Consider the following 12,580-nt stretch of genomic DNA (forward strand, 5'->3'; position numbering starts at 1 on the left):
CTGCGCCAAGTCCGCTCCTATATGTTTATCTGTCCTCTCGCATCCATCCTTATGTTATACCTCTCCTTCCCTGTCTGCTCCCATCCTTTTTATGGTTATAGTTCCTCTGCTCCATCCTTTTATTATATTATTCCTCTGCCCATCCTTTCCTCTCTGGAAGCTGGCGCACGACTGGGTCTGAGGCACATAACAAGCCAGGAATCCCCTATGAACTACAGCACCATCCATCTTTCTTTCTCTCACTCGCCCTTTCTCTTGCGCTTTCCTTGGTTCGTAGCTAGCTCTGCTGCGTTCGTCTAATTGCTCATAGTCAGGTCAGAATGTGGATGGATTGCGGTTGGTCTCCTGGGATTTATGTGTAGCCTGTTTTGTGCCGGTCTCTAAACGCCCCTGCTCTGGGCTCTATGCCTCTTCCCTCTGTTTCTCTCCGTCGACTGCGATCCCCCGCTCTACTGTTGTTCCTTGAGGGCTAGATTTGGGAGGTCTTTGCCCTATGCTTGTACTTCGCAAACGCAGCCGGTCAGACGCCATCAACCAACCCTGCACGGACCAGCCGACCTCCTGCGCCACTCGCGCAGGTTAATTGGTCGCCTGCCCCACTGTTGTCGTTGCCCACAGGCATGGAAACAGTCGGTCCGACAAGCCAGGTGCTCGCTCTCTCTTCTCTCGACCACAGCCGAACCACAGCCCCGCACACAACACCCACACCACGAAGACACCACACACACACACACACACACACACACACACACACACTCTCTCTCTCTCTCTCTAGGGGTTTCTCAGCTCTGTAAAGACAATAAGTCAGATTGGTGCGTGCTGTTTCACAGCATTATATATTTGCATGTATCTTCACACTGTGTGTGTGTGGAGAGAGATCCAGTCATGCTGGTGTCATTTCTGAGCACATTGCATTACGTTTCTCTTTATAGCCTGGCCAGCATCCCTGTCAGAGGCTTTAGAGAAGAGAGGAAAGTAATAAAACAGAGAGGTAAAACACAAAGTGTGTGTGCACAGGCACATGTGTTTCAGAGTACAGATCTATATTTTAGGTTTTGTGTGAAAGTTGTGTAGGGTGCTGGGCTGAGCTCTCTGGCAGACTGGGAGGAAAATGCTGCTCTGTGTGTTGTACAGCAGATCTGAAACGCATTAATACTCGATCATTCTCTACTGCCATAAATCTACGACGTCGTTAGAGAAAGAAACTGAGGCAGAGGATGAGAGAGCGAGGGAGGCACAGTGCTGGCATAGAAGCAACCATATCCTAAAGTGTTTGTGCGCAGTGATTGATTGACTTCCCTCTCTGATTGTTATCATAGGCTGCGTTCACACAGGCAGCAAAATTCTGATCTTTTTTCCACTATTTTTTTTATCTATCAGATATTTTCAAATCAGCTCTTTTTCAGAGCTGATCTGAATGGTCAAAAGACAGATTAGTGAAAAGTGTGTGTTTGTGTGCGTGTTTCTGTGTTCTTCAGTGGAATCCTGATCCTATGAGAGCTCTTTGTCCACCTGTGATTTTCTCCTAAACAGGCAGAGGTAGAGGTTTGTTCATCTGAGTGTGTGCAAATCAGAGATGTGTAATACTCATGGTACAAACAGGCAAACAAGCTTGCTCTGTTAACAAGAGGCTGTTCTCATTTGAGGTAGCTACTGTACCTTACAAATCCCCTCCAGTCAATTTAAAAAAAATGTTGTACCTCTTTCCTCCAGCATCTTCACAGGGTCCTTTGCTGCTGTTCTGGGATTGATTTGTACTTTTCGCACCGAAGTACGTTCATCTCTAGGAGACAGAACACGTCTCCTTCCTGAGCGGTATGACGGCTGCGCGGTCCCATGGTGTTTATACTTTTATACTTGCGTACTATTGTTTGTACAGATGAATGTGGTACCTTCAGGCGTTTTAGAAATTGCTCCCAAGGATGAACCAGACTTGTGGAGGTCTACACTTTTTTTTCTGAAGTCTTGGCTGATTTCTTTTGATTTTCCCATGATGTCAAGCAAAGAGGCACTGAGTTTGAAGGTAGGCCTTGAAATACGTCCACAGGCACACCTCCAATTGACTCAAATGATGTCAATTAGCCTATCAGAAGCTTCTAAAGCCATGGCATAATTTTCTGGAATTTTCCAAGCTGTTTAAAGGCACAGTCACCTTAGTGTATGTAAACTTCTGACCCACTGGAATTGTGATACAGTGAATTATAAGTGAAATAATCTGTCTGTAAACAATTGTTGGAAAAATGACTTGTGTCATGCACAAAGTAGATGTCCTAACCGACTTGCCAAAACTATAGTTTGTTAACAAGAAATTTGTGGAGTGGTTGAAAAACGAGTTTTAATGACTCCAACCTAAGTGTATGTAAACTTCCGACTTCAACTGTAAAACTGTCTTTGTAAAACTGAAAATGTAGCATTTTACATGGAACGAATGTCCCCCTCCTTCCTCCTGTCTTTTTTTCACCCCCCTTACCCTTTTCTCTTCTGTGTCCTTGTACTTTTTATTTTCCATCTAGCCGCTATGTTCATGCACTCTTTCTGTTAATCTTTCATTTCCCCTCTACTTCAGTATCATCTTTCCCTGTTTTCTCTTTCTCTCCCTCCATTTTTACGTCTTTGTAGCCCTGACTACCAGCTCTCTTTTGCTCTCTCTCTGAACTACAATCTATCAAATGTATTTAAAGCCCTTTTTACATCAGCAGATGTCAGTGCTATACAGAGACCCAGCCAAAAATCCCAAACAGCAAGCAATGCAGATGTAGAACTACAGAAATGTGTTTCTCATTGTTCCTCCTCTCCTTGTCTTTAGAAAAGCTTTCCTTTCCTCTCCTCTACTCTCTCCCCCTCACTTCACCTCTCTATCTCTCTCCCCTCATCTCTCCTCCTCTCTACCTCCCCCCTCAACTTCACCTCTCTACTCTCTCCCTCACTCACCTCCTCTACTCTCTCCCCCTCACTTCACCTCCTCTACTCTCTCCCCTCACTTCACTCCTCTAACTCATCTCCCCCTCACTTACTCTCTACTCTCCCCTCACTCTCACCTCCTCTACTCTCTCCCCTCACCTTCAACCTCCTCTACTCTCTCCCCCTCACTTCACCTCCTCTACTCTCTCCCCTCACTTCACCTCCTCTACTCTCTCCCCCCTCACTTCACCTCCTCTCACTCTCTCCCCCTCACTTCACCTCCTCTACTCTCTCCCCACTCACTTCACCTCCTCTACTCTCTCCCCCTCACTTCACCTCTCTCTCTCTCCCCTCTTCACCTCCTCTACTCTCTCCCCCTCACTTCACCTCCTCTACTCTCTCCCCTCCCCCTCTTCACCTCCTCTACTCTCTCCCCCTCACTTCACTCCTCTACTCTCTCCCCCTCACTTCACCTCCTCTACTCTCTCCCCCTCACTTCACCTCCTCTACTCTCTCCCCTCACTTCACCTCCTCTACTCTCTCCCCTCACTTCACCTCCTCTACTCTCTCCCCTACTTCACCTCCTCTACTCTCTCCCCCCACTTCACCTCCTCTACTCTCTCCCCCCACTTCCCTCCTCTACTCTCTCCCCTCACTCACCTCCTCACTTCTCCCCTCCTACCTCCTCTACTCTCTTCACCTCCTCATCTCTCCCCCTCACTTACTCCTCCTCTCTCCCCTCACTCACCTCCTCTACTCTCTCCCCCTCACTTCACCTCCTCTACTCTCTCCCTCACTTCACCTCCTCTACTCTCTCCCCCTCACTTCACTCCTCTACTCTCTCCCCCTCACTTCACCTCCTCTACTCTCTCCCCCTCACTTCACCTCCTCTACTCTCTCCCCCTCACTTCACCTCCTCTACTCTCTCCCCCTCACTTCACCTCCTCTACTTCTCTCCCCCTCACTTCACCCTCCTCTACTCTCTCCCCCTCACTTCACCTCCTCTACTCTCTCCCCTCACTTCACCTCCTCTACTCTCTCCCCTCACTTCACCTCCCTCTACTCTCTCCCCCTCACTTCACCTCCTCTACTCTCTCCCCCACTTCACCTCCTCTCTCTCTCCCCTCACCTCTACTTCTCCCCTCACTTCACCTCCTCTACTCTCTCCCCTCACTTTCACTCCTCTACTCTCTCCCCCTCACTTCACCTCCTCTACTCTCTCCCCCTCACTTCACTCCTCTACTCTCTTCCCCCTCACTTCACCCTCTACTCCTCCCCTCACTCACCTCCTCTACTCTCTCCCCTCATTCACCTCCTCTACTCTCTCCCTCACTTCACTCCTCACTCTCTCCCCCTCACTTCCCCTCCTCTATCTCTCCCCCTCACTTCACCTCCCTCGACTCTCTCCCCTCACTTCCCTCCTCTACTCTCTCCCCCTCACTTCCCCTCCTCTACTCTCTCCCTCACGTCACCTCCTCTACTCTCTCCCCCTCACGTCACCTCCTCGACTCTCTCTCCCCCTCACGTCACCTCCTCGACTCTCTCTCCCCCTCACGCGTCACTCCTCTACTCTCTCTCCCCTCACGTCACACTCCTCGACTCTCTCCCCCTCACGTCACCTCCTCGACTTCTCTCTCCCCTCACGTCACCTCCTCGACTCTACTCTCCCCTCACGTCACCTCCTCGACTCTCTCCCCCCTCACGTCACCTCCTCGACTCTCTCTCCCCCTCACGTCACCTCCTCGACTCTCTCTCCCCCTCACGTCACCTCCTCGACTCTCTCTCCCCCTCACGTCACCTCCTCGACTCTCTCTCCCCCTCACGTCACCTCCTCGACTCTCTCTCCCCCTCACGTCACCTCCTCGACTCTCTCTCCCCCTACGTCACCTCCTCGACTCTCTCTCCCCCTCACGTCACCTCCTCGACTCTCTCTCCCCCTCACGTCACCTCCTCGACTCTCTCTCCCCTCACGTCACCTTCCTTCGACTCTCTCTCCCCCTCACGTCACCTCCTCGACTCTCTCTCCCCCTCACGTCACCTCCTCGACTCTCTCTCCCCCTCACGTCACCTCCTCGACTCTCTCTCCCCCTCACGTCACCTCCTCGACTCTCCACGGCTGCATTCTTTCATTATGAACTCCTCCATAGAAGACTCATCATCCTCCATTTTTACTACTTCTCTGTTCCTTACAGCTCTGTAATCAAACGTATAATGTAAATGCCAGCTGTGACCGAGCAGACTTACTAGTTTGACTGACTGTACACCATGTTCACTCAATGTCCTGGATGTTATTGTCTGTTTGCCATGGCGTGGTTGAAGGAGAGACAGACCAGGTGAGTGAGGCGTGGTGAGAACAGAGGGTATTTAGAAACTGTTTTATTTAGTATTTAACTACATGGAAAGTGATGGCAGAGCGTGGCAGGTATGTACCTCCGTCAACTTGACGTTTGTCTGTACTGATGGGTGTTTTTTTTGTGTGTTTTTTACTGGAATAAACAGAAAGGCCATACCAGGGCAAACTTGAGCAGGGCGTGACTGACTATACTCATTATAAATAACAGAAGGGAGAGACCATGGAGGAAACATTTGGCTTCAGCAGAATCGTACGTCTTAAATTAACTCTCGCAAATAAAACCAAATATATTTACATACCAAAGCGAGCTGGGCTGTTTCCACATCACAAAGCACATTGTTACAATCCGTTTCTTCTCTGTGGGAACCCCGAAACAACAAGCCCAAACAAAGCAAGAGAGAGAGAGAGGGGGAGAGAGTTAAATACATGAAGACCGTACCAAGTCTTGTAAGCCTGGGGGGGGCATGCCTCTCAACCTTTTGACTGTGGAACGTTTTTAACTAATGACATCATAAGGAACTTCTTACTAAATCTTTAGTACGCTGTGAAGAAATGCATTCACTAGCAACAGACCCAGCTAGAGACGAGCAAAATAAAATGGCAAAATGAACAATTTATTTTCCAGTCAACATTTGTGAAATAAGCATCTGATATTCCTAATGTAACCACCTTCATAGCGTATTGAAGTGTGACATGGTGGAGGACCATACAGAGTATAACATAGTGACTGTTGTAGAAGGCCGTGGCAGCTAGCTCTGTGTTAGAGTTCATACTTTGTCTGTCCACTGCTGTCTTTCACAGCACTATCATATGGCTGTCTGGCCATGCTAGAGAGGACTCAATAGAAGCACAGCTGAAACAATAGCAGAACGCTGTGTCATCTTCCCTTCAGAGAGGCTGAAGAAGAACCAGGGTTTCCATGAAGCAGTTTGATTTGGGATTTGGGACTCGGCAGTTGAAAACAGCTTCTCTGCTCCGCTTAAAAATGTAAGAAAGGAAAAGAATGTGAAGATGATGGGTAGCTTGGTGGAGAAGTTGAGATGTCACGGGGTGGGAGGGTGGGGATTAGGATGGGTCAAAGGTCATGGCATAGATAGTGGGGTGGAGACTGTTCCAGGCTCAGTCGATAGGTCGTATCATTATGCGGACAGACTTGAGGGAGTACGATCCTCCTCCGTACTCAGCCCAGAAGATTCCATCCTGGAACTTACTGCGGTAAACCCCTCCGCTGTACCACACTCCATTCAGGTTGGTCTGACCACAGGCGTTGTACCACCAACCCCCCTTATGGAAGTGGGCACAGTTACCTAGCGATGGGAGAGGAGGAGATAAGGGCTTAGTGGTACAGAATATTCTAGTGGTAGTTGTCACTTGAGCAGATATGTTACAGAGATGGACCACAGTACAGAGAAGCTTGAGCAACAGTGCTTGGGAAACTGTAGCATAGCAGTGTGTTGGTGTACTAGTTTTGTACTCGTATTCTAGCGTACACTGTTTTTCCCTTGTTTTACCTGAGAAAGCATCCTTGTCCCTGTCCAGCGTGGTGAACATTTTCCCATTGTGGCTGCTGAGGGAGTCTCCAGCGTTTCCCTGGTAGGTGCCCAGTCTCAGGCGGTAGCCCTCACTCTCAGGCTCCAGGCGGAAGCTGCTGTATTCAGCATACACCTTCTTCCCCACCCAGTCCTCCAGCTCTACCAGCAGCTTGTAGTCCCCCTGCTTTCCCAGGTTAAAGATGTTCTCCAGACCCAGCCAGTATTCACCGTCTATGTTCCCAAAGCCTTTCTGTAGGGGGAGAGACACACAGCAGGTTATATTATATATGCTTTCCAGGTTCCAAGGGTTTCTAGTAAATGGTTAATGGTCTGTGAGTTGTGTGGTGGTTGTGTAGTTTCACACCTAAAGCATTTAGAATGTTCCGGTCATCCACCAACTAGCCTAAACGGCAGCAGTTTTTCTAGTCAGGAGCAGAAGGAACCACACCTATCTGCAGACAGTAGATACAGTCACGCTCAGAGGACAAAGAAATGGTTAGTCAGACGGTAGACTCCACTAATGTGATTTCTCGCCACATCATGTTAAAGGAAGCCAAACCTTCAGAATCAATGGAACATGTTGAATCTCAGTTGGAGACGATAATGTGTCAAAGTTCTGCCTCTGCTTTCCCAGTCAAGGTGAATTAACTGGCTGTGGCAGGGGAGAAAGACTATGGGGGCTGCACAGACACCACACACACACAGACGCACACATTGGCAGGGCCAGGGCTTTCTCCAGAGTGATGGAGTGTGTTAGCAGCCCAGAGTGTGTTGGCGGAATGGTGTTGGTTATGTAACAAAAGAGGGAAGATCAGGGGGACGTGGAACTTCCTACATCAGCCCCCTCCCCTGTCCCTGCTGAGGTCACAGCTGATTGGAGGTTTGAGGGAGAGGGCTAGACTTTACAGGCCATGGGTTAGCACCAATGGCTCAGTGGTTAACAATAGACCGATGGATGCAGATACTTTTGTTCTCTCGGTGTGTGTCAGTGTGTGATCGTCTGCGCTACACCACCTTGTAGTTCTCCCAGTTCCTGAAGAAGTTGACCGATCCATCCTTCCTCCTCTGTAGCACGGTCCAGCCTCCGTTGTCTAGGCTGTGTTCACACCAGGCCTGGATCAGCTGTTCATTACTCTCTGCCTTCAGCAGGTACATCCCACTGGTGCTGTGGCCCGCCTGGCGCACCTGGTAGCAGTCCTTAAACGGACCTGAGAGGGGGAGGGAGGAATGGGTCAGTGCCTGCGTTGTCATGGCACCCTATTCCCTATGTAATGCACTCCTTTTGACCAGGGCCCAAAGCCAATGTCTCTACTCTGTTAGTCCTTCAGTGCTGCTTCTATGACATAACATCCTCTTCACTAATCACCAAACCATATCCTGCCTCAGGTGAATAAGATGTCTTCTTTCATCACAGACACAAAATACATTATGTAGCGTTCGCTGAGGCGGGGGGGGGGGAGAGCACCAAAGATGGTGCCAAAGAGAGGAGAGGTCATGAGCAAATGAGCTCCTGTATTTTTCAGCATGTTTAAAACATAAAACAAAAAAAACGTAGATTTAGATAAACTTAGATTTTTTTGTCAGGGACATATACAGTATGCTACCCTGTACAACACAACATTCACTCCAAATCAAAACCTACAACCGGATTTTGGACGGAATTACGGAATCACCTGAAAGGTTTAAAACGATCAAAGATTATTATTCCAAAACTATACAGCAAATGCTCTGGAAAACAACAGAAACCTGAAAACACCATCCAACCTGGAACTGAGTTAGTAATGTTTAGTCTAAAGCTATATTTTATTTCCAAAAGCCAAGAAGAAAAATACATACTTTACTTTATAAGGACTGAATGCTAAATTAAGGCTGCCAAGCTTGATACAACTTCAATTAGCACTGACGTGAGAGGTGTCAAAGCCCTTTCCTGCCATTGTTGGGCTAGAGTCGCACAGTCTACTCCAACCAAATGGAGAAGCCTTAGAAGCTGCCTCCCGCTGTTCAGAGGTAATTAAAATACAGTGCCTTGTGTATGTAAAGAATGATAAGACACGAAAAGAGCACAAAATGAAGCTCCTTATGGAAAATCAAGAAACATTTTGCTGACTATTATAAAAATGGAAACATCAGCAACCTTATCTTCCACACAGACCATCTCCTGGCATGGCACAGGGCTATATTGGCACACTGCCCCTCTGTTGGGGAGGTGTTACCGAGGGGTGGAAACTCAGGATAATAGACAACGAGGACTCTTGAGTCAGCTAATATAAATCTCTGTAAGTCTGGAACTGTATTGGTACAGGGCAACCCCAAACAGTTTCAGCTGGACTTTAACCTAATCAAAGAATTAGCTCAGCAGGAGAAGCTCTCCCTGGAGAAAGATATCCCCACCCTGAGCGGATCAGACCAGACCTCTTCATTATATAACCCCACAGACGAGCACCCCCAAGCGGAAAGTCAACCTCCCAGCACAGAGTACTACCCCCTCATTGAAATGAAGGATACATTTACCCAGCTGGAGGTAAGGCAGGTGGAGCTGGAACAGCAGGTGATTACACTACACTCAGCACAGACCCAGACAACAGTCCAGCACAACAACACCCCCTTAACCAGACCCGACGAGCTGGAGGTGGAGAGAGACATATCTGTACTCTGGACTAGAGGTCGACCGATTATGATTTTTCAACTCCGATATCGATTATTGGAGGACCAAAAAAAGACAATACCAATTCATCGGCCAATTTTCTTTTTAAGATTTTATATTTATTTTATTTTTTGAAATATATATATTTGTAATAATGACAATTACAACAATACTGAATGAACAATGGACACTTTTATTTTAACTTAATATAATACATCAATAAAATCTATTTAGTCTCAAATAATGAAACATGTTCAATTTGGTTTAAATAATGGAAAAACAAAGTGTTGGAGAAGAAAGTAAAAGTGCAATATGTGCCATGTAAAAAAGCTAACGTTTAAGTTCCTTGCTCAGAACATATGAAAGCTGGTGGTTCCTTTTRACATGAGTCTTCAATATTCCCAGGTAAGAAGTTTTAGGTTGTAGTTATTATAGGACTATTTCTCTATACCATTTGTATTTCATATACCTTTGACTATTGGATGTTCTAATAGGTACTTTAGTATTGCCAGCCTAATCTCGGGAGTTGATAGGCTTGAAGTCATAAACAGCGCAATGCTTGAAGCATTGCGAAGAGCTGCTGGCAAACGCAGTAAAGTGCTGTTTGAATAAATGCTTACGAGCCTGCTGCTGCCTACCACCGCTCAGTCAGACTGCTCTATCAAATCATAGACTTAATTATAATAACACACAGAAATACGAGCCTTAAAGCCTTAAGTCATTAATATGGTTAAATCCGAAACTATAGTTTTGAAAACAAAACGTTTATTCTTTCAGTGAAATACGGAACCGTTCCGTATTTTATATAACGGGTGGTATCCATAAGTCTAAATATTGCTGTTACATTGCACAACCGTCAATGTTATGTCATAATTACGTAACATTCTGGCAAATTAGTTCGCAATGAGCCAGGCGGCCCAAACTGTTGCATATACCCTGACTGCGTGCAATGAACGCAAGAGAAGTGACACAATATCCCTAGTTTAATATTGCCTGCTAACATGAATTTCTTTTAACTAAATATGCAGGTTTAAAAAAATATACTTCTGTGTATTGATTTTAAGAAAGGCATTGATGTTTACATTCGTGCAACGATTGTGCTTTTTTGCAAATGCGCTTTTGTTAAATCATCCCCCGTTTTGGCGAAGTTGGCTGTCTTTGTTAGGAAGAAATGGTCTTCACACAGTTCGCAACGGGCCAGGCGGCCCAAACTGCTGCATATACCCTGACTCTGTTGCACACAACGCAAGAGAAGTGACACAATTTCCCTAGTTAAAAGAAATTCATGTTAGCAGGCAATATTAACTAAATATGCAGGTTTAAAAATATATACTTGTGTATTGGTTTTAGAAAGGCGTTGATGTTTATAGTTAGGTACACATTGGTGCAACGACAGTCCTGTTTCGTGAATGCGCTTGTTAAATCACCCGTTTGGCTGTGATTCAATGACAAATTAACAGGTACCGCATCGATTATATGCAACGCAGGACAAGCTAGATAAACTAGTAATATCATCAACCATGTGTAGTGAACTAGTGATTATGTTAAGATTGATTGCTTTTTTATAAGATACATTTAATGCTAGCTAGCACCTTACCTTGGCTCCTTGCTGCACTCGCATAACAGGTAGTCAGCCTGCTACGCAGTCTCCTCGTGGAGTGCAATGTAATCGCCATGATCGTGTCCATAAATGCAGATTACCGATTGTTATGATAACTTGAAACGGCCCTAATTAATCGGTCATTCCGATTAATCGGTCGACCTCTACTCTGGACTGGGTGAGACAACTTCAACAGAGAAGGACCAGGAGAAAAACAGGATCAGACAGGAGGAGAGTGGTGAGGGGGATGGCGTGTGACAGAGAACAAAACCCATTAGAGAGTGGCCACCTCCGCAGAAAGCCAGCCGAACAGCCCACCTCAGCTCCCGACAAAAGTCTCAACAGCAGAACAGTCCACCCCAGATCCTGACCACTCAACATCACAGCGGACAAACAAACGAAGAACCCCAAGCCCAGAGAATCTAACCCCCTTTGAACACCCCCCCCCCCTCACACACACCCACCACAGAAGACATAGTCGGGCCAAAAGTTTTGAGAATTACACAAATATTAATTTCCACAATGTTTTCTGCTTCAGTGTCTTTAGATATTTTCGTCAGATTTTACTATGAAATACTGAAGTACAATTACAAGCATTTCATAAGTGTCAAAGGCTTTTATTGACAATTACATGAAGTTGATGCAAAGAGTCTATTTGCAGTGTTGACCCTCCCTTTTTCAAGACCTCTGCAATCGGCCTGCATGCTGTCAATTAACTTCTGGGCCACATCCTGACTGATGCAGCCCATTCTTGCATAATCAATGCTTGGATTTTGTCAGAATTTGTGGGTTTTTGTTTGTCCACCCGCATCTTGAGGATTGACCACAAGTTCTCAATGGGATTAATGTCTGGGGAGTTTCCTTGAAAATTAATATTTGTGTCATTCTCAAAACTTTGGCCACGACTGTACACAAGACACAGATTGCACTCCTTTATGAACTCAAATGGGAAATGTTAACAAGAAAAACAACATTTTCCCAAACACAGTGTGTCTAAACTCTCTGTGTCCAAACACCCCAGCGTGCCCTAGACCTTCTGTCTGAGAACCAACTAGTTCACCAGCCACATAATAATACACACACGCACAAACGACTTGAGAGCACAGCAGGAAAGGGTGGCCACAGCACTCAAGGTAGTGATTGAAAAAGCTTCTTCTACCTTCCCCGATGCACAAGTGCTTATATCCACCCCGATACCAACAAATATCCTGCTACCACCCTGCTACCATACACGGTTAAATGCAAGTATTTCCCGTGACTGTCCCTCAAACCAAAGTTTTACCTGACCCACCACTCCCCCTGGACTTGAACACCTTTATGACCAGTGCGCCCCCCCCCCCCCCGACCACACATTGAGGCCCACGCTAAGAGGCCTACATCCAGACCACAACGCCACCAGCCACACCCCACCCCCAACCTTTCTCCTCCCTGTCCCCCCTCGTCCCTTTGGCCCTCCACTTGACCCTTGTCCCTGTCCCTCGCTCTCCCTTCTCCCTCTCCCTCCTTGTCCCCCTCGGCCCTCCCACTCGGCCCTCGGCCGGCCCTCCCCT

At 46.9% G+C, this 12,580-nt stretch overlaps 2 protein-coding genes across 2 annotated transcripts in view; one reads left to right on the forward strand and one right to left on the reverse strand.

Annotated features, from left to right (window-relative positions):
- Positions 1-12,580, forward strand: part of ralgps2 (Ral GEF with PH domain and SH3 binding motif 2) — a 160,919-nt gene that overhangs the window by 94,108 nt on the left and 54,231 nt on the right.
- Positions 5,848-12,580, reverse strand: part of angptl1a (angiopoietin-like 1a) — a 39,841-nt gene continuing 33,108 nt past the window's right edge. Inside the window, exons 5-7 of the mRNA XM_024004578.2 lie at positions 7,801-7,994; positions 6,766-7,036; positions 5,848-6,561 (exon numbers count right to left, since the gene is read on the reverse strand). Coding sequence (XP_023860346.2) covers positions 6,374-6,561; positions 6,766-7,036; positions 7,801-7,994 — 653 coding nt within the window. The 3' untranslated portion in view covers positions 5,848-6,373. The remainder of the gene's footprint in view (positions 6,562-6,765; positions 7,037-7,800; positions 7,995-12,580) is intronic.

The sequence above is a fragment of the Salvelinus sp. IW2-2015 genome, linkage group LG16 (genome assembly GCF_002910315.2).
Source record: "Salvelinus sp. IW2-2015 linkage group LG16, ASM291031v2, whole genome shotgun sequence".
In the NCBI taxonomy this organism is placed as follows: Eukaryota; Metazoa; Chordata; class Actinopteri; order Salmoniformes; family Salmonidae; genus Salvelinus; species Salvelinus sp. IW2-2015.